The 26,116-nt window shown below is 37.2% G+C and overlaps 1 protein-coding gene across 1 annotated transcript in view; it reads right to left on the bottom strand.

Moving 5' to 3' along the window:
- Window positions 1-3,535: 3,535 nt before the first annotated feature.
- The window catches only part of TMEM26 (transmembrane protein 26), a 35,046-nt gene continuing 12,465 nt past the window's right edge, over window positions 3,536-26,116 (bottom strand). Inside the window, exons 2-6 of the mRNA XM_037062705.1 lie at window positions 25,123-25,201; window positions 20,731-20,844; window positions 18,844-19,064; window positions 9,233-9,309; window positions 3,536-5,715 (exon numbers count right to left, since the gene is read on the bottom strand). Of these exons, the coding sequence (XP_036918600.1) occupies window positions 5,291-5,715; window positions 9,233-9,309; window positions 18,844-19,064; window positions 20,731-20,844; window positions 25,123-25,201 (916 nt within the window). The 3' untranslated portion in view covers window positions 3,536-5,290. The remainder of the gene's footprint in view (window positions 5,716-9,232; window positions 9,310-18,843; window positions 19,065-20,730; window positions 20,845-25,122; window positions 25,202-26,116) is intronic.

The following is a 26,116-nucleotide window of genomic DNA, read 5'->3' as shown; positions in this document are numbered from 1 at the left end:
CTGAAATGTTGTGGAGATAAGGAATGAGGTAAGGGTCCAGTCTGATATTTTAAAAATCTTAAACCACTTATAATACTCTATCACTTCCTCATGATTTATCATATATCAAAATCCTTATGTAATTTAGTCTATTTTTTGACCTTATTCTGTTTTTGACCTTATTCTGTTCTATTCTTCTGCCCGACAAAATCAAATTCTCTTGGTTTGTCATCTCTTTCTCTCAATTTTTTTCTCCTGTTACTATTTTCCAGGTAATCTTTCATGCTTGTTTTATCATAAAATATTTAAAAACAGCTTGGGTAGTAAATAAAAATTAAAATCTTATTGATAACATTTGAAAGATTGTTTTAAATTTATATATCAATTTAGGATAAATTGATACATTTAAAAATATTGTCTCCTTACCACTCCCCAACAGAATATATCTTTCCATTTGTTAAATTAGTCACTGATGGTCCTCAAAATTATTTCAAATTTTTCTTCACATGGATCTTGTACATTTACTAGACTTATTCTTATTCATTTTTCATTTCTAGTTCATGTTGTATGTAAGTCTATCACTCAGATATGTACTCTACATGATGTTTATACATAAAAAAGCCATTGATTTTTTTCAGGATTTTAGATTAATTTTAATAGTTTCTTTGGTGTTTATATGCTTTTCTTTTTTGTTTGAGACTCAATTTTCTACAAAAAATAAGTTGGTTCTTCCTTTCTAATTTCTATACCAGGAAAGAAAAAAATAGCAATGTATTCATGATGTCTTTAGCGACTCAGAAATTCTAAACCCGTAGATAGGAAAAGCTGTCAATCTCCACTTTCAAAGCTTCTGAAGTTCCTATATTGCTTTGAAAGTCTTTCCCATTCTGCAAATGCTAAAGACACATTCTTCTATATTTTCTTCTAATATTTTATAGTTTTCAGTTTTACATTTAGATCTTTAATCCATCTGGAATTTATTTCTATATATTGCGTGAGATAAAAATCTAACTTTATTTTTTCCAGATGGTTCGCAAAATTTCCCAACATCATTTATAAAATTGGTCAGTCTTTCCTCACTAGTTTGAAATGCCACTTTAGTCATACTCTAAATAGATCAGTTTTTTTTTAAACCAGAGCTTAAAAACTAAATGAAATGAATTACAGTAGAGAACAAAGACAAGAAATTCAAGGAAAAAATAGACATCGAGGTAAAGCTGGAGGCAAATTACTTTATGTATATAAAACAAAATACAAAGGTCATTCATAGCAAAATATTATAAATATGAATAATTCAGAGAAAATATTCTTATAAAATACAGGCTGGACACTCATAATATATAAAGCCATAGCAGTTGTTATTCAAATGTTGTTTAGAGTTACTCCTGTCATATGGAAGGTTATTTGGAGTCTCAGAGCTATAAACACCCTCCAGCTGTAGTTTAATCCCAAATCAGATCTTTCAGAGAGTGGATCAGAATGTCCATTAAATGAAAAACACAAAGTCTGACATTAGAAAAAGAGTAACAATCTTTCCTTGTAATTCAGTTGTTTGCTTTTTCAGTTAACTCTCCAAGGCTCTGTAATATTTCAGATTCTCACTTTCCTGGCACTAGAGTAGAGTGAATGTGGACAGAGACTTGGCCTCTTGCAATTCTTTCTTTTAGCAGGAGAGTTGATTAAGAGTCATGGAGATTAAATGCCAAACATGGTGAGAGTCAGTGTTGAGCTCTGAAACCAGGGTGGAACCCCTAAAGCATGAGCACCTACAATGCACGCCTTCCAACACTTTGAAAAATTGCTATTAAGTTAGCAATTAATATTACAATAGTAAATCCTGATATTTCTTAGCCTGTCTTCCTGATATTATGAGTCCTGAACTGCTGCTGCATGTTAGTGAAACAGCAACAGAGCCAGCTGATACATTTGGGTAGCAATCTTCATTTGGGAAGATTAAAAAGAATGTTATTGACAACTCAAATTTTTATTTTTATATATCATCTGTTTCAGTTTAAAATGAACTCACAACATCATCAAAGACAGAGACAGTTTACTAATCTTGCAATGTCAGTTACGTTCTCTGAGATTAATCTAGGAAAGGTAAAGAAAACACACAAAATGTTTATGAGATGAGTTTTTACACAGATCCACTAAAACATGTACATTGTGATTTCTCACAAGTGAACTATGTTTTGAGAGAGAATGCTTGACTGAGCTTTAGTCAAGCAATTAAAATAAAACAGTGGTAACAAATAAGCCACTTTCTTCAGTGGCAGGGCACTGGCCTGTGTCTGTACAGGATACACAGGGTCTGTACAGGTACAGAGGTGTGGCCTGCATTACATCATACAGATGATCAGAGTCACTGCTCTATTACAAATTAAAGGGACACAAGTCCCAGGATGTCAGCATATTCCAGCCACTTTACAGCAAACACTTGGATGCTTTCAAACATCCCCATGTTTAGCATTCTACTAAAAAAAAAATTCTACTAAAAAAATAAATTTTTAGCTTTTCATGAGGGGTGCTAGGGACACAACTTACGCTTAAGTTTTATTTTTAAATGAGCTAAATGGATATAGATTTTCTTTCTACAACAAGAACAGTAATTTCAAAAGACTTGGAGCACTGGCAGTTAGGTTAACAAATGATGCCCCTAGTAGATTTTCCCAGAAAATGTTGCCGGAGCATGTTTCTGTTCTTCTCACCATCAGTTGCTGGGATGGTCCCGGGTGCTCTCTGCCTTCTTGGAGCTCTAAGTGCAGCTAAGCTTTGAACTTCATAGTTCCCAGGCCTTTGGAAGAATGCTAATTACAAAATACTTCACTTAAATACTAGAAACTCATTCACAAAGCCGTGCCAAGTCTTAGATGCGAAAGCGTTTAAAAATATCCTTGCAACAGCCCGTATTACTTTATACTGATCTATTTTTAGAGGCCCACTGTTTGTTTTGCTGGGAAAAAAATTAAAACATGAAAAGTATGCCATGAGCAAATCTGCAATAATAAGTAGCACATACATGTTGTGCAGGAAAACATTCGCCATAAAATAGTCAACATAAAAACAGACTGCTGAGGCGTCTTTATAAATAGCAGTTATTATTTTGCTTTCAGTTGTGAAGCATTTTAAATAACATGCCCTTAAAAGTTGTCAAGTTTCTTCCTTTATATAGATATGATTTCCTGATCTTTCCATGAAATTATTATGGAAAATTATAAATGCATCCCATTAGTTTCATGTGTAACTTTACAATCATATTGTTAAAATGAGAAACACATGGAAGAAAAACAGAAACATGGTACTAGGCACTGAAGAACGCGTTAGTTGGAAATTACTGATTTCTCTGTATAAAAACAGAGATTGCTTATGAAACTTTTTATCACATGTTTGGAACAGATCTCATGTCACATGGATTTATAGATAAAATTGTCCCAGTTAATTGTCAGTAAGTTGCACCTAATCTAAGGTTATACCCTGCGGTATCTCAGAGTCTCTCTGTGTTCCTGAGGGTAATAAGAGGAGTAACTATGATTTGAGCCCCAAAAGAATAGTTTTGAAACTGTTTGCCTCATGCAATTACTCTGATATGGCCGGGTAAGTTTGCCATGTTGTATGTTTAAAAGCAAAAATAAGAAAGAAAACGTTCTGAATCACCTCCATCTGGAAAGTACAGCCGTGTATAAAAAAAAGTGTGACTGTCTCAATATCGGAAAAATGAACTCTTAATGCAGAGAAGAAAGGCAAATGGCCTGATTTCCATAATGCTGTACCATAGGTATTCCAACCCCTATCACTAATCGAATGCCGTGGGCCGTGGATTCGGCTGATGCAAGCCTCCCTCACCCGTCCCTTTCCTGAGACCCAAGGCCATGTCTTGTTGTGGTGGCTGAGAGGGGCTGCAGTGACTGCTGGCAGGCACCAAAAACTACTGTAGGTAACCCTTAAAGGGCCTGAAACCCCATTATTCACTGATTCAGTGCTTCCTTGCACCGACTCACAAAATTCGACTTGGCTATACAGAAAACAGTGAAGTGCAGTTAAGAAAAATACTGACAAATTCTGCACATCACGTTCGGAGTGGAAATTGTGACTTTGCTAGCATTACCAGTATTTCCTGCCTCGCAACCAGTAGATCTCTAACTGAAATGGCTTGCTGTGAATTTTGCGGAGCCCAAGCCAAAAGCAATCAAATTTCTATAAGGGCATATGCGCCATGACAGAACACCACATCAGCCCAGAAAAATGACTTTCTGGGAAGGCCTGTGCAGCAACGAAGAGGGCTCTCCGTGCTGCAGCAGCTAGGCTGAGATTTTCATTGTCTCTAGCACACCCTGAGGTAATTTTAAAGACACATTACCCTTTATTTGTTCTGCATTCACAGAATGTACTCTTTTTTTTTAATGTCAGAGGGACATTGCAGAAAAGATCACATGAGATAGTCTGACAATGAAGCCAAAGTTCAAAGCTTCTCTGTTTTCAGGTAACAGCTGGAACAGTTTGTCTGCCCTGAATCTCCCGAGGGCATGTCATTGGAACCCGGTCCACGGCTTTGCAAACCGTTCAGGACAAACAAATCACTTAGTCGTTGAACAACTCTAACATCTGATACCATCACACAGAAGTCGTAGCCATGGCCACTAATCAAAGTTCTTTCCATTCAGTTAAAAAAAAATTCTCAGCTTTGTTTTGATAACCTACAACTACAAGCCCTTCCAATGTGAAAGGCAATAAACATTTATTTGAGATCGATAAAAATAGCTATTCAGAAAGCACCGATTCAGGGGGAAGCCCAAACAATGATCCATGAGGAGACAAAGACAGGGGTGGTTTTGAGAAAGGGAAGGAGAACAGTTGCATCAAAAGAAGGAAGGCAATTAATTCTATAGGTGCACGTGACATAATACTCGGATGCTAATGCTGAACAAGGTTTTCAACTTTTGGTCAGGTAGCTGGGAAGTCCTGCAGTCAGAATCTCTACTTTCTTGTTATCCTTGCAAACAGTGTTTTGGGATACAATGTTGCTTTAGGCCCCATCCAAACAAAGGTTGTTTTGTTCTGTGGTTTTAACCTTCCGAAGTGTGAGGCATCAGGCCTGCAAGGCGGTTCCTCCCCATGGCAGCTCCAGCTCCATCTCCATTTTAAAGTGACTCCATTGACATTACTTTGACTGGTTTAAGATCATTTTTTATGTTGTTCTTTTGAAAATTATTATAGGCAAGGTTTTTTTTTTTTAAAAAAAAGGAAGAAGGAAATTCTGTTTGTAAGAAAAACTGGCAAGTCAATTCACTTGCATGCTGCTGTCAACAAATAACTAGGGCGTGGGGTAAGCATCCTCGGAGGTGACTGGCGAGCCCCGCAAAGGCATAGCCACGCCCTCCTTGGAGCCCCTCTCCGGGTCCCCAGGTGAGCCCCCTCTGTCAGCTGCTTCGGGGGGACCACTGTGCTCTCCCCGCAGGACCTGTGGCTGGCTTTGCAAGGAGGCGCGGACAACCAAGACCAAGATCACCAAGCGGTAGAGGTGTAACACCACCACGAGGAAATTCTTCACAGCGAAGAACACCAGCATCTGGTTGATCACGTTGAAATGGGTCATCAGTACGAGCCGCACCGTAAGGAAGGGGCCGTCTTGGAGGAAGACAGTGATCCCGATGTTCCACAGATCTGCACTGTGCTGGCAGAATAACACGCTGGGGAACGCCCTCGCTCTGAACGACGAGGGGCACATGTCATGCTGCACTGAAAACACAAGACAGACCAGTTAATGTCTCTCTCCGAAACGTCGAAGAGTAAGTCAGAATGAAACGGGGACAAGCCTTCCACAGTGGGTGCTATGCTAGTTCATGATCGGGAGTGACTGACACGTTGTTCTGTCGGAACGGGTGAAACCACCCCGCCGTTCAGCACCCTCGGTCATTTTACAGTCCAGGCTGACAGGTTGCGTTTCCAATCAGACGCACCAGAGAAAGCCGGTCTTCCGGTTTACACCCACGTGGAAAATGCAGATCGCCTTCTAGTGCTCACACCGGGAAAAGCACAATTACCACGGATAGAGAAAATAAAGAACGGAGGAAACCTTCCTGTCTGTCCCTGGGGTCTACAGGTGCAGGGAGGTGGCCCAGCCGGTGCTCTAGGTCTCAAGTCAGGGGGCCTGCCTGCCTCTCCTTGGCTCCCTTGTTCTCTAGCACGGAGATGCTGGGCAGGTTATTTCATCTGCCTGGGCCTCAGTCTCCTTCTTTGTAAAGTGGGAAACTGGTATCTGTGAGGAGAGGGGCCTATTCTCTGATTCATTTATTTCTGTTGGAATAACACGCTTGGCTCCTTTCTCCTTTCTCACACTATCTTTCCCTTGGGGTAATGAAGGACTTTCCTGGCGGCCAGGTGTGGAGAAGAAGCAGCGGATGCGTTGCTCCTGGTTCTTCGGGAACCTCTCTTTGAGATCTACCTGTTCACTGCTTGACCTACTTGACCCTGTGTGTGTATCATGCTGTGAAAATTCTAGCACTTATATTCAGATTCAAACTGCATTCGCGTTGAACATATTTTTCTGATGGCGGTAAAAAAAATGCCATTGTTATTTTATTTTGTCTAATTCCTCATGGTTTTGTTTCACAGTTTATAAGAAAAACTGGATATAATTACTGATTTTCCAGTTGAACAAAAGGGGGTCCAATCAACACGTGAAACTTTTTGGTTTAAATTCTAAAATGTGAATTTAATTTGGGGTCAACGGCAGAAAATAATTCTTTAATAATAATTATGCCTTTCATTTGGAGTTTTCAAACAAAGAATGCCTTGTCTACTAAAGCCAGCAAATATTGTGAAGCTGCTTTGATATGAACGTACTGCTCTGTTTGCTGGAAAATACAATGGTAATTTAAGCAGAAGTAACATTTGGTCTTTGTTTTTCAAACAGCTGCATAACATTATCACCCCTGAAAGTTTACACAATTTCTTTCTTAAATAAAAATATTCTTAGCAAGGCTGTAAACCACAAGATATGGGAGGGTGATGACCAACAGAATGAATGACAAAGGAAAAACCAACATAAGATCAATAGCCTTTCCGAAGAAGTTAGGGTCAGGAAAAGGCTTCCAGGGGAGCCCCTAAGAGTATTGTTCCACATCTAGACTGTTGGTGCCTCATATTTTGTCAGAAGACACCAGCTGACCAAATGGCTATAGGGTACCTTCCAGGGCACATTACGAATAATCTCTCTCTCTCTCTCTCTCTCTCTCTCTCTCTCTCTCTCTCTCTCTCTCTCTGTTATTGGCGTACATTTGTTTGTAATTGTTTACTAGTAACTAGGTAAAGCTACAGCCACTCATTCCATCTATTCTGGTGGTAATTTTGTTTCAAAAAAGTAGATGTTTAAGTCAAAAATGGCCTCTGAAACCTCTGGGCCTGCCAAAGTGAGCCCCCAAAAAGATTNTAAGAAAAACTGGATATAATTACTGATTTTCCAGTTGAACAAAAGGAGGTCCAATCAACACGTGAAACTTTTTGGTTTAAATTCTAAAATGTGAATTTAATTTGGGGTCAACGGCAGAAAATAATTCTTTAATAATAATTATGCCTTTCATTTGGAGTTTTCAAACAAAGAATGCCTTGTCTACTAAAGCCAGCAAATATTGTGAAGCTGCTTTGATATGAACGTACTGCTCTGTTTGCTGGAAAATACAATGGTAATTTAAGCAGAAGTAACATTTGGTCTTTGTTTTTCAAACAGCTGCATAACATTATCACCCCTGAAAGTTTACACAATTTCTTTCTTAAATAAAAATATTCTTAGCAAGGCTGTAAACCACAAGATATGGGAGGGTGATGACCAACAGAATGAATGACAAAGGAAAAACCAACATAAGATCAATAGCCTTTCCGAAGAAGTTAGGGTCAGGAAAAGGCTTCCAGGGGAGCCCCTAAGAGTATCGTTCCACATCTAGACTGTTGGTGCCTCATATTTTGTCAGAAGACACCAGCTGACCAATGGCTATAGGGTACCTTCCAGGGCACATTGCGAATAATCTCTCTCTCTCTCTCTCTTTCTCTCTCTCTCTCTCTCTCTCTCTCTGTTATTGGCGTACATTTGTTTGTAATTGTTTACTAGTAATTAGGTAAAGCTACAGCCACTCATTCCATCTATTCTGGTGGTAATTTTGTTTCAGAAAAGTAGAAGTTTAAGTCTAAAATGGCCTCTGAAACCTCTGGGCTTGCCAAAGTGAGCCCCCAAAAAGATTTTAAAAAATTAACTATTCCTGCCCTACGGTTAATTCTAATCCTGGGGGTAGGGCGCCATACCAAATAAGACAGACTTCTGGAAAATGTAACTAGTAAACCCTGGAATTTTTGAAGTAAAGTGGGGTCCAGAAGAATTCACAAATCAGGATTTCAGTGTTCCTGGAACTTACAGAAAACTCCGAATCAGTCCGACGGGGCCTGAGATGGTAGAAATGTTCTGTATCAGCGCTGTCTATGACTGTAGCCACATGTGGCAACTGAGTGGTGAAATGCGGCTGGTGTGACTGAGAAACTGTACTTCTAATTTTATTCAATTTTAATTAAGTTTAATTTTCAACAGCCACATTTGACTGGTGGATACCATTAGACAATATAGTTCTTGATCATCTCTAGTATGAAATATCTAGAAAATGATTTACTTCTTGCCAAGTCTTAGGGGTTTATATCTTTATTAAAAGAAGACCAGTGAGATTTCTAGAGCCACTGAGAAAAATTTTAATTTTCCATATGGCCCTGAAACTTCTTTTACTCCCTGTGATATTCCAATACATAGGCCTGACAAAGCCATGAAAATAACCCCTTAAAAATATCAAGAGGTAACAATTATGTGCCAGCAACTGTGCTAGGCACTTTACAAATGATATCTGATTTAGTCCTCAGAAGAACCCTCAACCCCAGCTCCCAGGAGGATCATCCCCGTTCTGGGGGTGAGGAACTGACACACAGATGTGTTCACTAATTCGCAGGAGGTTTTACCAGCTTACCTAATGGAACCCCTCCGGGAGGTGAAGGTAGAGCCACGCTCTTACTCACTCGGCTCTCTCAGACTCATCACGGACCACAGTGAATCTCGGGTGGCTTTTCTAAATTTTCATCTACTTTGTGTCTAAACTAAACTGGAACTAACACTGAGATAGCAAAAGATAGAAATGGTAATTCTCTCAAATTCCCCCCTTAGCTTCATTACAATCAAGAGTTGCAATTTTCTGTTTCTTTGAGAAAATATCAAGACACTTACCTGCCAGGTCGAGTGGAAACTGCAGCAGGCCCCAGGTCCATATAAAAAGGATGGCATAGACGAGGGCAGGGTTGTTCCTAAAATGGAGATGAAACTTTCAATGAGCAATAAAAATATTTTCATGTGCAGAAAAATCTTTCTTCTTTCTTCTTGTATTTGTGTAAACCCTAATAAACCTCTTTATTATATCATATACCTTATTTTATAAGAAAGATACATTTTTGTTATATTTTGGTGATATAAAAAATCCATGAATAATCTTTGCATAATTATCATCAAATAGTTTTTTAAAAAGGGACAAACAGCCTCCAAAACAACAAAATTCAGAGAGGTTGGTTTCAACCACATGTGCGACATCTGTGTGAATTATGGCAAAGCCTCTTAGTCCTTTATTGCTGTCTGTAGCTTTGCAAAATCAGGCCAGTGTTAAAGGAGAGAATGCTAGGAAAAAATGTCAGACATTGACTTGGAAATTCAGAGGGCTGATTTCAAGACATTTCAAGGATAAAAGTGAAAATAGTTCTAAGATCCCAGGATTGGATTCTAACTTAAAAGTACATCTCAGAGAGCTAGATGATGTCCAAAAATTACAAGCACAGCACACAGAGGAAAGCTATCCTCAGTTGGAAAACAAGTGGGAAGATAAATCCAATAATCAGATTTACACCAGACTTTAGGAGGTGAGTCAAGGAACAGGACTCTCTTATTCCCCTCTGCATCCTCAGTGCCTAGAACAGTGCCTGGCCAATAGGAAACTCTCTCCAAATCTCTGCAGAAGGAATCGTTGAATATGCAGAGGAAGGGCCCATACTTAGCCAACATACAAAGGGCCTAGACCTGGAAGAATGATCTTGAAGACTAAAGTCATTAAGAATAGAGGTTACAAAAATACAAACCATATTTCAAAAGTATCAAAGTTACATTTTCTTAGCAAAAGTAGGAATGAAGTTATCAATTTCAGGTTAATGGTGTAATAACAGATTTTGTTGCCAAGTTCTGTGTCAAGAGGGATTTTCAGATTGGAAAGGAATAGAAAAGCATCAGGGAAGAGTAATTGAAAGCAAACTAAATGAGGTGTTTGGAATGAATACCTTGAAATGCTTCAAGTATTGAGGTCTCCAAAAATTAGATCTCAAAACTCTGAGAGAGTTTGTAAATGAGATTTCTAAGCCGTCATTATCTGTCTTGGCAGTTAATAGTGGAGACACAGTTGGTGACAAAAAAATAAATAAAGTCCTACCTTTCAAAATGAAACAGAAGTATAGCTTAAACTAAGTAAGGTACATTTACTATTACTCCCTAGTTAGATTATATGTGATTATTTGAAAGATTTCTGAGAGCCCTTAGGGGAGAGAGTAATGACTAGGAATCAGCATAGGTTCCCTGAGAACAACTGCACTCAACTCTGATTATTCTCTCTCTCTCTCTCTCTCTCTCTCTCTCTCTCTCTCTCTGGCTCTCCGTCTCTGTCTCTGTCTGTCTCTGTCTCTCTCATAGAATTTGGATTACGAGGCAAGTAGTGATATATGAATTAATAATAGACATTGGGATTTTAACTAGGCTTATGAAAAAGCCTCTCATGGTGTTCTTATTAACAGGATTAAGCTATGTTCTGGGTGCGAGTAGAGTTAGGTGGATCCTAACTGCATCAATGACTCCCCAAAGGTAGCTCTCTAATGGGCTGCGGCAGGCTCTGCCTCTGATTCTGTTCTACTTCTGTTTCACAAGTGGCTTGGTTGCCAACACTGATGGAAGCTTCTCATAGGCACATATGAGAGGTTGGATGAGAAAACTAAACCCTGGAAAATACAATCAGGATCCTGAAAGATCTTGACAGGGTGTAACTGGATAATCTAGAATAAGATAGAAGCAGTATTTCACAGCAACAGCCATGAAAAGGCCCAAAGATTTTTCCTTACTCTCATCCAATAATGAGCTTGCAGTGTAACATGATTCCTGATTTTCCAAAATCAAATGCAATCACAGGTCACTTCGCAAGAAGTATAAGGTCTAGACTTTTAGGTCGAAATGCCGAGGGAACGCAGGCTGTAACTTTTCCCTCTCTGCAGCTCAGTGTCTGTCTGTAGTAGGCCTTCCATGAGTGCCAGAATTTTTAAATAACTTCACGGACAGTGTCTGAACTATGTTCAGCCTGTTTTCTAAATGTTTAATTCTGTGATCACACTTCATCCTCATACCAACTCTACAAAGTACATACACTTATCATCCTTACTTGACCAGTGGGGAAACTGAGGCATAGGGAATTGAAGAAACTTGTTCAAAGTCATGTAGTTAAAAGTGTTAGGAGCAGGAATAAAAAAAAATAGTTGATTTCAGCATCCACCCTTTTAACCACTGTGCTGCACTATTTCCTGGGAGGAAATGGAAAGTTTTATCTCTGCTCTATTCTACAATGTTCAAAATATATCTGAAGTATCACCTGATGTGTTTTGTTTTAGGAGGAACACTTAAAAAGTTTTGGGTCTGAAGGCAAGAGACCAGGATGGTGGGAGAACGCAGAGCCATGTTATGTGTGGAGGCGCTCAGGAAACTGAACACTAGAGAAGATTCCTTTAAATTTTTGTTTTATCCTTATTTAAAGAGCTATCATGTGGGAAAGGAATTAAACTTATTTCTTGTGACTTCAGGGGCAAGTTCAGGTTCAAAGGATTTTAGTTGCACCTATAAGAATGAAAATTTCCTCACAATAGAGGACAGTAAACTCTAATAACATTAACTTAAAATAGAATGACAAATACCATATGATCTCACCTTTAACAGGAAGCTAAACAACAAAACAAGCAAGCAAGCAAAATATAACCAAAGACACTGAAATAGAGAACAGGCTGACAGTGACCAGAGGGGAGAGGGGAGGGAATTTCAGGGGAAATAGGGGAGAGATTTAGAGGAACATATATAAAGGATACATGGACAACAACTGAGAAGGGTGGAAATGGCGGGGAGAGCACGGGGGGTGGGATAGGATGGGAGTAATAAACAGAAAATTGTATTTGAAAAATAATTAAATAAAAAAATTGGAAAAAAAATAGAATGACCTGTCCCTGGGGTTAGTATATTCTCAGTTAGTGAAAAACGTCAAAGAAAGGCTGGACAAAAACTAGTTGAGAAAATTTTGAAGAGGATGCTGCAGTAGATATAAAATAGATTTTTCAATAGGTAGTCACTTTTGAAGTTCATCTAATCCAAAACTTCAATAATTATACCAAAACCTCATGTACAATTTGTCTTCAAGGCAGCAGAAAGTGGTGATAAAACATAAGCTTTGGGACTCGTTGCTCAAGTTTGAATACAAGCTCCACTCCTCGCCAGAGAGATGTGCACCTCCAATCTCAGATTGGTCATTAACCAGCTACACGAATAGGAACAACTGATTTAACATCTATACGCTTTAATGCACCCATCTACAATATGAGGATAACGACGTTACTAGCTACTGTTTTTATATGGTGATTTTCTTAGGTGTGTTGTTTAAATACATTGGACATATCAAGCTCTTAGAACAGCGCGCCGTACAGACTAAGCATAGTAGATCACTCTACTGGTTGGTTATTTTATTTCTATTTGAGCTTGAGACTGTCTCAACTTCTCTTTCCCGTCACTCTTCAGTTTTTAAAATGATGGCAATGGTAGTATTTACCTCATGAAGTAATTCTTATAATGACTACATTTATTACGACTAAAACCTTTAGAACAGTGTTTAGAACACAGCAAGTGATAAATAAATTAGTCATAGTAGTTGTTCTGTTTTTATGATTATGTGAATATACTTCTTTTTTTTTTTAAGATTTTATTTATTTGTCTTAAGAGGAGAAGGGAAGGAGAGAGGGAGAGAAACATCAATGTATGGTTGCCTCTGGTGTGTCCCCTGCCGGGAACTGGCCTGCAACCCAGGCATATGCCCTGACTGGGAATCGAACCGTGACCGTGTGGTTCACAGGCCCGCGCTCAATCCACTGAGCTACACCAGCCAGGGCTTGATTATGTGAATATACTTCTTAAATTCTTTATGTTTTAATTTCGTCACTACAAAATAGAGATAAATAATATACTAACCTTAACCCAAAGTAAGCCCAATTCTAACCCTGCAACAATGAATGTCTTCTGCATATGCAAGGATTATATGAGCACACACAAAATTCAGGACAATGTGTGTGCTGAGAAACTTATTAGTAATGTTATCAAAAATAACTTTGGAAATGATGGCCAGAAAATTTTTGAAGCAGACAAATTCATATTATTAAATCAGACAGTTAACATTACTCAGGAAGGTTAAAGGTTGGAATGTAGATAAATCACAGAATTTAAATGGCAAATATTCAAAAAAATTGTGAAGGGATTTTGGAGTGAATTTGTCCAACATTGTCTGCATTGTGTAACTGTCTCCCGCAATTGTCTTGCTCCATTTTCTCATGTGTAATCTGTCTTCATAAATGTCAACTGAGAAGCATGTAAGCAGACAATGAACTCTATTGATAAAGAGACAAAAGATCTGGAGAAGTATAATTATAGGTGTGAGTATCACTTCTATACTTGGAAAACTGGGAGGATGAAAGATTGGAATTTGATAGATCAGTACACCAAATCTACTGAGTGAAAAATAAAAATAAAGTCATACATTGTTAATTTGCCTAACTGTTTTTTGGAATTATAAATATTCCTGCGGATGAGAAATAACCAGTGACTAGAATTCACCTAGTTTTTTAAAAAGCATCACACAAACCTCTTTAGAGGGGATGGGGAGGGATTAAATGAAAGAAAAAGAAAAATAAAATATTAATTTAGCTCGGAAGAATGTTTCACAAAGAAAAAAGAGTTACATAGAAAGAAAACAGTGTAAACATAAGGAAATTCTTTTTTGTGCATTTAAATATAGTAAAGTAACAGTAATGCTATGAGAACAGATTTTATCTTTTTAATGAATGACCTGAGCTAAAAAAAAAAACTGCACAGAGTGAGCCCCCAAAGGTGCAAATAGCCACCTAGCTCTTCCCGGCAACGACACAGTGATTTAGACTCATTAAGATGTCAGAGGATGGCTGTGGCAGAAGGAAAATGACAGCGAGTCCTCTCCCCGACAAACATACATAAAAATGGATGAATTGTCAAAAAACAACAATTAAACAGACAAAAACACTTCAAGTCTATGGAAATCAACCAAAGGTAAATAACAAACCGAGTAATATTTATTCATGAAAATTTGGTAGAACTTTGGTAAGAGCAGTGGGAATCTGAGGCACTCAGGCCCAGGGGATGGTCCCATGCTCTCCAGCTTGGCTACGTCAAGGAAAAATTGCAGCAGGCAGAGGTAATTAGGCAGGGGAGATTTTACTCAGGACTACTGCAGTAGTGGAGAGAGACTGAACTCACCCCTACTGAAACAAAAGGCAGGAGGGATTTAAGCACCAGGTTAGCGAGCCAGTGGAAACGTAGTAGAGGACATTAGAAAGGGAAAAGTGGTGTCAGAGCCGTACATTAAAAATCACAAAGCAGCCCTGGCTGGTGTAGCTCAGTGGATTGAGCGCAGGCCTGCGAACCACATGATCACGGTTCCATTCCCAGTGAGGGCACATGCCTGGGTTGCAGGTCAGTTCCCTGCAGGCCAACCCCCAGCAGGGGATGCACAAAAGGCAACCATACATTGATATTTCTCTCCTTCTCTCCTTCCCTTCCCCTCTAAAGATAAATAAATAAAATATTTTTAAAAATTACAAAGCATTGCTGAGATAAATTAAGGGACATTTGAATAAAATAGGAGATATTCATGTTCACAGATTGGAAGGCAATATTAAGATGTCGTTTCTTCACAAATTGATGCTTAGATTTAACACAGTTCTAATCAAAATTCACACAAGATTTTTGTGTAGAATCTGACAAGCTGGTTATAAAACTTTTAGGGAAATACAAAGGACCAAAAATAGCCAAATGATTTTTTAAGAAGAACAATGTTAGAGGACTTACATCTAGTTTCAAAAATTAACATAAAAGTCCAGTAATCACAATAATGTGGTGCTATCATAAAAATAGACATACAGAGCAATGGAACCCAGTAGAATGTCCAAAAACAAAAAAACCTACTACATATGTGGTCAATTGATTTTTGAAAAGATGACAAGGCAATTGAATCGGGAAAGGATAGTCTCCTCAACACATGGTGCCAGGGCAATCGGTCCCAGCTGAGACAAAAAATAGTACTGGAACAATGCCCACAACCAAACAAGACAAAACATGAAATTAGACTCTTACCTCACACTACACATAAAAGAAATAAGTCAAAATATTACTGCAGAGAGTATTTCTAATTTTAGGTGGGGAAAATATTTCTTAGCTATGACACCCAAAGTACTACATAAAAGAAAACATTGGTACATGGGAATATATCAAAAATTTTTATCGGTTCTTCTTCAAATGACATTAAAGAATAAAAACTAAGCTGTATGCTGGGAGAAAACATCGGTATTTATATATCTGATGAAGGACTTGAATCCAGGATATAAATAGAACCCTTACAACTCAATAATAAAAAATCAACCCAGTGAAAACTGGGCAAAAATTCAAGCAGACAGTTCACCAAGAAAGAGATAGCTATAAATAGCCAATCAGTACATAAGACGATGTTCAACACACTAGTCATCAGAGAAATACAAATTAAAACCACAATATGATACTACTATGAACCCATTAGAATGGTGATCATCGAAGACAAAGGAAAGTGTTGGTGGGGTTGTTGGAAAAATGGAACTCTCATTGTTGGTGGGAATATAAAAAGGTATATCCACTTTGGAAGAGTTTGGCAGTTTCTTAAAAGTTACTCATGTGCTTGGGAGAAAACCCCGTCATTATACTTCTACTTATCTCCTTAGTAGAAATGAGAGCAGTTCCATCCAAAGGCTTGTAAATGGATGTTTATAGTAATATTGTTCTTAGTAGCAAAAACATAGCAATACACATGTATGTCAACTATGAAGTTGGTAAGTAAAATGTGGTATATGTATGGAATACTATTCAGGAATTTCAAAGGAATTAACTACTGACCGATGCAACAATGTGAATGAACCCCAAGACATTAGGCTGTGAGAAAGCCAGACACAAAAGACTATGTATTTCATGATTCCACTTACGCGAAGTTTCTAGAAAAAGACAGAAGGCATATTGATGATTGCTGAGTGTTTGTAATGGGAAAGAGAATTGACTGCAAATAGTCATAAGGAATCTGGATTCTGGTGATGGTTATACAAATCTATAAATTTATTAAATATCATTGGACCACAGAATTACAATAGATGAATTTTATAGTGTGTAAAGTCAAGTTGTTAAGAAAAAATTCAATATGTTAATTTATAAGAATAAAGCAGATTAACTTCATGTGGGCATAATGAAGGAATTTGATTTAGGTTAAAAAAATGAGCTTGAGGTTTCAGCCAGAATGAAGGAAGGAGGTAGATATTATTGAATGTACCCATCATTACAGGCTTTTTCCTAATCAGCCCAAATTATGAAATAGAATAACATAGAAAATACAATTTTGTAATGATATAAGTAATGCTAAGTAGGCCGTAATGAAGTAACCCTCTTTGTATTACATGTAAATATCCTCCCCACGTATATTAAATTTATTCTGCATGATTGTCTCTTTGAGACCTAAGGGGAAAGCTATGCCACAGTGGGAAAGGGTTAAACCTCTCCTTTGAAGAAAGGGACATTTGAAGTGTCAATTCTTGCAATACAGATGGACCCTAAAGTGAAACAAAAATTGGAGGTGGGGTATGTTTTAGGACAGAAAAAAAAAACCCTAGGTTCTTTCTGGGCCTTATTTTGGAGTCTTTGAGTAGTGAGGGAAACTGCAGGGGTGAAGTAGAGACTACAGAAGGTCACAGACACAGTGCAGCTATGTTAAAAGTAAAATGCCTTCCGCCGGAGACCATGAAACCTGGAAAGAAATTTAAAAACAAAAACCATGGCATAGTTGGTTTAATCTCGTTCTCAGGATATACGGCAAGTTTAAAATGAGAAAAAGAAGATTTGTGAAATCTTCTTTTCATAAATCTGTGGCAGAAGAAATTGCGGAACTGAAATTACCTGGGCTGGGGTGGGACTGTGTGTCCTTTCACTCATCACACGTGCACCACTTGCCCCCCAGTCTCTGAGAAGCATGTTGCCTGGCACACGCCAGGTAACCAATCAATACTGGGTGGGTCAAGGAATGTCTCATGACATTCATATCGCTCTTGAACACCCCATTTCTTACCTAATACCCCTCCCATCCCCTATGATATTTGGCATGTATGTGTTAATTTTTATATAGATATAGTTAATTGTCTTTATATTCTCATGTCTGTCACTGTGCCTTTAGTTATTTATTGTTTTTATGTGCTTGGTAAGGATTTATATTTTTCTTGTAACTGCTTTGCATTGTAAGTGTCCCAAAGTATATGAAATTTGTCATATTATGTAAATCACTGACAAAATGGAAAGTATTAAAACTACCCAACTAATATCAACATTTTGAAGATAATGGATGGACTTAGATTGGATTCTTTTTAAAATTCTATGTCCACTTAATAAGGGATAAGAAAAATAAGTGTAAGTGAGACAGGGAATGATAATGTGATGGTAACCATTGGTTATAGATACACTTTGTGCTATAATTGGGATATTAAGTTTACTGAGTAAGTCAGTGTATTTTGCTCAGCTTTATGGGTTTTTTTTTTGTCTTAGAAACACAGCACAAAGCAAACTGTAGCATTTAAAGCCAGCCTCATTGCAATTTATTTTTATAGCATAGTGCAAAACAACCCAAGCTGAAAGTACATTCAGGCACTGAGATTTAAATCCCTAATGGTAAGAAATAAGTTCCATGAACAGATGTGATCATGGATTCTGAATGTATTTGCTTGTGGCAAAAATAAAAATACCAACTCAATAAGTTTTAATTTATAGGCATCTACTCCAGAAAGCCTTGGGCACTTTGAACAAAACTTACTAAAAATAAAATTTAGTAAAATAAAAGCTAATATTCCCCATTCCCCATTCACACTAGGGAATATAAATTTTCCAACTGGGTAGGGGAGAGATTTTGCCAAGTTTCTTGTAGGTGCTTTCTTGGAATTATAGCTGGGTTGTGCTCTAGAGGAGACTCTGTGACTGACCACGTGCCTGGACACATGAGAATGTGAAAGGAGAGCCAGTGATGGCCATCCATTGCCAGAAGGTTTTTCAATAACAATAGCCATACCTACCCTGGGGTCCTGCAAAAATGCAGAAATGTTTTCTTTTCACTTGTGGGAAATATTTGTTGTCCTATTTCTCTACCAGAAACCTTCTTCTTGTATTTGAATCTGTATTTTTATAGCCATATCTATATCTACATCACCTATCATCTATATCTACATCTATATCCATGCATCTCTCTCCACTATGCTAGTACCCAACATGTATCTGAACAGTAACAAATTCTATGATTCTACCCTTGGGCATATAATATACTGAAAATCCTTATCCATGCAGTGTATAAATGATGGAACAAAGGGAGAGGTGTGTGACTCTGACCTTGGAAAGAAGGTCTTTTCATTGCAGGGCCTTTCATTGCTTACCTCACATTTTTTTCTTTCAAGGTCTCACTTGTGAATTCCAGTATGTCAGCAGCTGTCCCCACAAACATAAGGAGAAGTTCAGAGAGTTGGTTCCGAGTGATTGTGCCCCCAATAGGTAGAAGCCATCTCCCAATTATGAGCATTAACAAGAGTGTCTGATGGAGCGCCAAAGTCCAGTCTTTCTCGGGGACTTCAGACAAATTCTGTATAAACACTCGGGCCTGTTTGATAGAAATGTCAGATAACATGGAGGATGAGTTACCGGCTTGGAGAGAGAGCCCTTCTTCACCATGGCTTTCAATCAAGAGTTAGCTTTTGTGGAAGGTTCTTTTGAGAGGATGATTCTTCACTTACTAAGGAAAGTCAAACTCTTTTCAACTGAATGATGTGAAAAAATAAAAAAAAACGAATGTGGTCCTGAAAATGAACAACCCTTTCACTAGAAGTAAGTTAAACCTTACACTTGCTAGTGGGAATTCTTTTGTGTGATATTTAAAAGCCAATGTTAAGCCATTTTAAAGATCATTATGTTATTCTATTATTCTCTGGAACAGACTATGGCACATAAAATTCTTAAATCCCATGTTACATATTTTTTTAAATTCCTATAATTTTTTTCAGTGATTTTAAGTCTGAATTTACAAATCTGGGAATACCTTAGCATGGTACAAATCTTCTCTCTTCTTTTTTATTGCTTTAAAACATACTATATCAAATAAAAATATATCATAATGTTTATTCATTACCTAAATGTAAATAAAGAGAATAACTTTGAAATTATTTTTATTCTGAATATTTAACATATTATTCAAACATCCATATATAAACTAGCAACCACATTTTATTCTGCCCTTATTCTTGGACTCTAGGAAAACTTATATCCCATTCATACATCCTGGATAAAACCTCTTGCCCATTTAACTTCTGGGTAAGTTTTGAAGTATATCATTGACCCTACAGGTTATGATCTAGAGGATATGATTCTCAAGTGGATTTCATAGTGATTCCAAATAATTTATGCAAGTAATTTAAGTTTGCGTAAATCTATTCGTGCCTTTCGATTGCTTGCTGATGTCAAGTGCAAAGGTAGGGAGGATAAAAGACAAGTCAGGACGCCAACCCGATTGAAACCATGATGGAGGTCAATAACCCTTCATTACATACTTCTTTATATTTCTTCTATGAGACTTCACATGCATTTTATTTCATTCTTATGGGGAGCATACTAGCAAGGGGTACATTAATATTTTCAATTGTCAATGAAAAAAATGGCAATACAGAGACATTAAGTGGTTTGTTCAAAGTGATATTGGTAAGCTGTGATTGGAACTTAAATTAGAACTCAATGCTAGTTCTAATATACCTCATGAATCACTAGCCTATCTTATTGTTGAAAATGTGGTTCATTGGTAAGGGCCTTGGCCTTGAGTATTTCCCGTGTATTATTTTCTAACAAGCTGCAGTTAGTTTGCCAAATATCGGGCATGTGAAGAACAAAAAAAGCAAATTGATTTTTCCTGGGAATGTTTCTTATTTTATTAATATGAATGCCTAATATATATATATATATATATATATATATATATATATATAGCAGACTCCAATCTTATATATTCCTTCACAAATATATGTGTTTCTCTCTATACATACATTGTCTGAAGTATTACAGTTTCTTTAATGCTGCAAATTAAATATATCTATCTCTATTACACATGTTAACTATGTTTAGTAAATATAAAGATACAATTGTTTTGCAAATTCCTGAGTCAGATAAACAACTGGCAAATTTCCTTAGCAAAGAATGAACTGAAAGGTGTAGAGCACATTTTCCTTTTGAAGTGACAAGATTTGCTAGACCTTTTGACATGCTGTGGGGAAAGCACTCACCGTCTCAAAGAGACCGTCCCCTCCACTGGTATGTTCTCTTGACATCAGCGTCTGATTGAAGTCTTCCTTGCTGCTGGTATTCTGTGACATTCCTTCAGATTGGCTACTGTAAGACTAAGAATTTTTTAAAAAGCCAATTTGTCAAAAAAAAAACACCCCACAGTAGGTAGAAATTAAAGTGGCTTCAATTATCTAAGAAATTATGAGCAGATATATGGAATTTAAACAGCATGCATAAACATCTCCAGAACTCAGACTATACGATACAAAACCAATTTTCAATTAATAGACTGAAAAGACAGTCTATTATACATGTCTTATTTTTCCACAAGTCTCGGAAGACATAGATTCTCTGAGTTCATTGTAGAAATCTGTTGAATTTACATAATTGGGATTCCATTTTGAACATTGGGACAATTGTAAAACAAGCCAACAGCTAATGACAGCATGGAAACCTGTATGATCCAGGTCAAAGCACTCACTCTGAGAGTTTGTTTCTTGTCTAGAAGCCTCTTTACCAAAAATACGATTTTTCTTAAGTAGATGATCCAATTATTTTCAATCTCGCCTGTTAAGCACTATAACAACCAAAAAATTAACACATTCGCCCACAAAAATATATATTTAGTGCCAATTTAGAAGTCAATTTAGGTTTATATAAAATTTGATAATAGACCTAAAATAAATGACATTTTTCCCGTCTCACTCCTTCACTTTGCAGGTAAACACCTGCGAGTGAACTGTGCAAGATTCTTAACCAGCCAGGTGCTAGGACTCTGAGGCAGAGAGAGAGAAAGTAAATAGGGAGGAAAGGGGTGGCCCTTGAAGATGGAGCTGTAGCAACGATAATTACACAAACAAGTAAAAAAAATTATAAGATTGAAGATTTCTGTGTACATCCACAGGGCTAACATACTTTTGAATATAGCACACACACCACCATTGCCCATCCACGGTCGCACATGTGGATTTAGAGAGAAACTATTTTCTTAAATGCTAACACTGTAAGAAATGCATTTTTCTTAATTATTCTGGATGCTTTGCCAATCATTCTATGAGCTATTTTAAAAAGTAGAAAAGCAAGTCTGTCAAGGAGCTATTTTTTTCTATCCTCCATCAAAACCGTTAAGTATTAGGGGTGAAATGACAAGAATAATTAAGAAAACTGGCGGTGTGCCATATCTCCGAGAGGACAAAACAGCTGTTCACACACTTTTTTTGTATAGCTAAGGCTCTAAGGAAAGATAATAAAAATAAAAAATAAAATGTTGAACCAAGCAACAAATTCTCCTTGCAGAGTAACTCGGTGACTCTCGTTGAGAACCCAGGGGTCAACGGGAAACAAACTCGGACCATTCTGCTTGTAGGCATTGAAGCAGATTGTATATTAAAAGTGTGACATTTTATACCCTTTTATATGTTTTTATATCCTTATCACTAAAAATCCAAAGACAGTTTCTTGTTTTGAAGGAAAATAAGTTACTGCTCTGCAGTAACTTGATAGCAAACAGCTCAGCCATGCACATTGTGATGTTTGTTATAACCTGCAACCCCTTCTCTCTCGTAATTCCATTTATAATGCATTGATGAGACTTTCCTTTGAGTGGCAGCTGCCTTAGGACAGAAGAGAGCAATTGGCTTGACTCTTTAACCTAATCTGACTTGACTGTGTTTATGATAATAACTGTTCGCATTCAGCCCCCTGTAGGTGAGTTTGTATACATAACCTGGGTGCCAACAAGCCCCTTTTCTTATGGGCTATGTCTTTAAAATTCTTCTGAGCTTCAGAACTATTCCTTTGGGTCAGACTAGACTGACATCATCAAGACCAACAAGTTTCCATTGCTTTAACTGTACAACTTCATGAATAAACCTAAGAGTGAAGGTCATGATTGTTGTCATAACCATTTTGTTTCCAGTCATGCAGACCTTGCCAGATTCAGGAATGAAGGTACATAATTGACCATCTAGGAGAAGTGTCTGCATGGAATAGGTTATTCCAGGCAGTTGTGGAATAACCACGAGTCAAAAATTAAACAACTGTTAAAACAGCCTTTGTAGGCTGTTTTAAAAATTAAACAGAAAACAACTTATTAAACAGTTGTTTTTCTAATAACAAGTCATAGGTCAGAACATTTAGGACTTAGAGTATATGGAGAATTGAAAGGAAATTAAATCACTCTTTTCCATCAGAAAAAAAATTAGATGATTTTGACACTCACTCCTCTAAAACAGAGTACATAACTGAGACATGGGTCAGGATGTAGGTTCTAAGTCCCAGGACATAGGTGGTTAGCTGTGTGGCCTTGAGAAAATTACTTAATCTTGTTTGAGTCTTGGAGTCCTCTTCTGTAAGACAGAGAAGTATATACCATGTCTACTCATGTAGTTGCTGGGCTTATAAATGAGGAAACATATCTGAAAATACTTTGAAATAAAGAGAAAGAGTGATTATTATTACAACCAAAATTTCCTATATGAATGGACAAAGAGCATTCCTTAGTTCTCATTTCTTTAAATGTACCTTTTTGTCTCTTTTGCTCTCACCCTTGTTCTCTTTCCCACTCTGCCCACCCTGCCCAATTCAATCTTTGGGCACTTATGTTAATTCTTTATGTCAAAACAAGTCAAATCCATTACTACAAAAGGTTCAATTTCTTTTGTAGTAAGAAAATTAGAGAGGCACTGCCTGTGGCTCAAAAACCTTTTTTTTTTTTTTTTAGTTAAAAAAGAAAAAGAGGTTTTGGTTGCAGGCTATTTGTTGTAACAGGATTTGACCTGTGTATCAATTAACTGTGCCACCCATTTATATTATAAAAGCATTTGGGGAAATGAATTGTTACTGTGGATGATAGTCATGTCACAGAATTGGATGGGAAGGGAAAAAATGATTTAAATCACCAGAGCCTATTTCCATACCCCTTAAAGTAGTAAGCAAGAAGGAAATTGAAACAGTCCCCTAACTCCCCGTGGTACAATTTTTAAAAGCCGTGGTAACTTGAATGAACCAATCTACTGTCACAAAAATACTTTGGCTGCAGGGATGGAGCTCCCCTATCACTGTAATATTTTTAAGTGGGAGATTTAAGACAGGTAAATGTGTTCTTCATGCCTGTATTATGGTACATGCTTGTGGAATTGTTCAAAAATAGTCCACAGAGCTAAATTCCCCTTTGTGGGGTAAAAAGTATGGGGCAGGTATTTTCTGGATAGGTTTGAATATCGGAACCATATCTAGGGGGTTTCACTTTGCTATAAAATGACCAACTATAGCAAAGAAATCTGTAGAGGGGCAAATTCTCACAGATCTTGCCTAACCTATTTTATCAGTGAAGGTAATAAAGTAATATTATATCATAACTACGGTTTATCCGTAAAGTGTAGTCTTGTAACCTGGCCCCTGAAGATGTGAAGTCCAAGCTGGTGCCTGATGGACTTTACTAACGGACCTTCCTGGTGTTGTGCAGGTGCACAGAAAATGAGACAGGGCTGAATCCAGCCTATAGCCCGCTACCTAGGTTTGCCTAAGTAAAAAACCAACTCACTTAAAAATCAGAGACCCTCTCTCTCTCTCTCTCTCTCTCTCTCTCTCTCTCTATATATATATATATATATATATATATATGAGGGTCTCTTATTGAAAGCCATCATTTATTTTCTAGCTGACTGTGGTTCTAATACATATAGCCCACGTTTTCTGATGGTGGTTTCATGACTCTTCTCCTTCACCGTAAGTCGGGGCTCCAAAGTAAAATCCCTGTTTCATTAAAACAGCCCATGAAGCCCTCAGAAGCGAATTTCTTATAATTTGCAAAGCCTGTACTTTAAGACTACGTGAACAACAATTAAAGTAAATAAATTTAGAAAACAAATTTTGCTTAAACAAACTTTTTTAACTATTAAAAAAAGATAGACGATCTCAAATATCCTCTCCAAGTTTGATTGCATTTGTATAGCAGAGTACAAATGATGGGGCTTTCTTTTTGTTTTCATTGTTCTTAAAAATGTCACTTTGTAGAATGTTAGATAATCCAGCTTTGGCCATTCTTAGTCCAGTATAGAAACTCACTGATGCTGCAAGGGTTAAAAAGAATTTTTACAGCCCCATGTAAACTCTGGCATGTTAGGGGGTGGGGAAGTCTCAGGAACAAAATCTCTAACACAAATCGTTAATTAATTAATTGTATAATCTAAAGTTTTAAATGAATGTAACATTTTAATTGGTTTTGACAGATCATGAGTTCACTTCCTTTTGCTGATAAACTCTTATTTATTCTATTCTTGATAACTCCTGTTTCTTAGAGAAAGTGCATTTCTGACACAAATTGGATTAAAATATGAAAGGAGTTTACTGCTGAATATTCTACTTTTCTAATTTCCGAAAGGACGTACCTGGGTCCCGTGGTGCACCTCAAGAATCCACAATGATGGAACGATGTTAATTAGATATACAAATATGGCTGGTGAAAACCTGTGAAAGAGGGAGGGGGGAAAGATAGTTCAGCTTTTACAAAAAAAAAAAACTTTAAAAAGAAAGAAAAAATAAATGCACATGTCCTGACCACAGTGAGTCAAACCTTTTTTATCTCAAGTGTTTATTTCAATGGGGAAAAGGCATTATGTGATTTCTGCCATATGGATTATAGAGAAACAAAGTAACTGTAAAAGGCGCTAGCAGCTGTCATTCTCACTGAATTTCTAATCCAATTAATAGAGGTTAATTTTAATATGGTTTAATGGGACACTGCCAATTAATTTCAGGCACAAAACTGGATATTTTGTATTTAATACATTTTGTAAAAAGCAAATACAGCAAGAGTAAATCTTGGATTTTTTTCAACATCGTGATATCAGGAAGAGTGATTATATTTTTCAATATTAACGTGGGATTCTGAGAGTTCAAATAATAACATCACACTAGAACAAAAAATCATGTAATAATGAATAGGCTTTAATCAACTAGCTTTAATTGTATTTGCTAAACTTACTAAAAATAAAAATACATACAAACAACAACAGAGGAAAGGTTTTGTATTTTGTATTTTGTTGAAAGACTGTACTCATTATTTTCTGGCTGAAAATTCAGAGGGCTATCCAAAATCAAGTAGGTTTGTAGTCAGATGCTCAGGTTCAAATGCCAGTTCTGCCACTGACCTCTCAGTTTGCATCCTAGACCACAAAATGAGGACAGTCACAGTATTCATCGGCTTAGCTTTCCATACACGATGTCGTAGACTGGTTGGCTTGACAACAGAGATTGACTTTCCCCCAGGTTGGGATGTTGAAAGTCCAAGATCAGGGTCCTCTTATGGTTGAGATTTGGTGAAGGCTTTCTTCCTACTTTGTAGGTAGCCATAAAATTGCATTTTATTTTAGATTGGGCTCT

The sequence above is a fragment of the Sturnira hondurensis genome, unplaced genomic scaffold (genome assembly GCF_014824575.4).
Source record: "Sturnira hondurensis isolate 20B ecotype Veracruz unplaced genomic scaffold, ASM1482457v3 Scaffold0014302, whole genome shotgun sequence".
Taxonomy (NCBI): domain Eukaryota; kingdom Metazoa; phylum Chordata; class Mammalia; order Chiroptera; family Phyllostomidae; genus Sturnira; species Sturnira hondurensis.
This window is presented reverse-complemented; position numbering and strand designations above follow the sequence as displayed.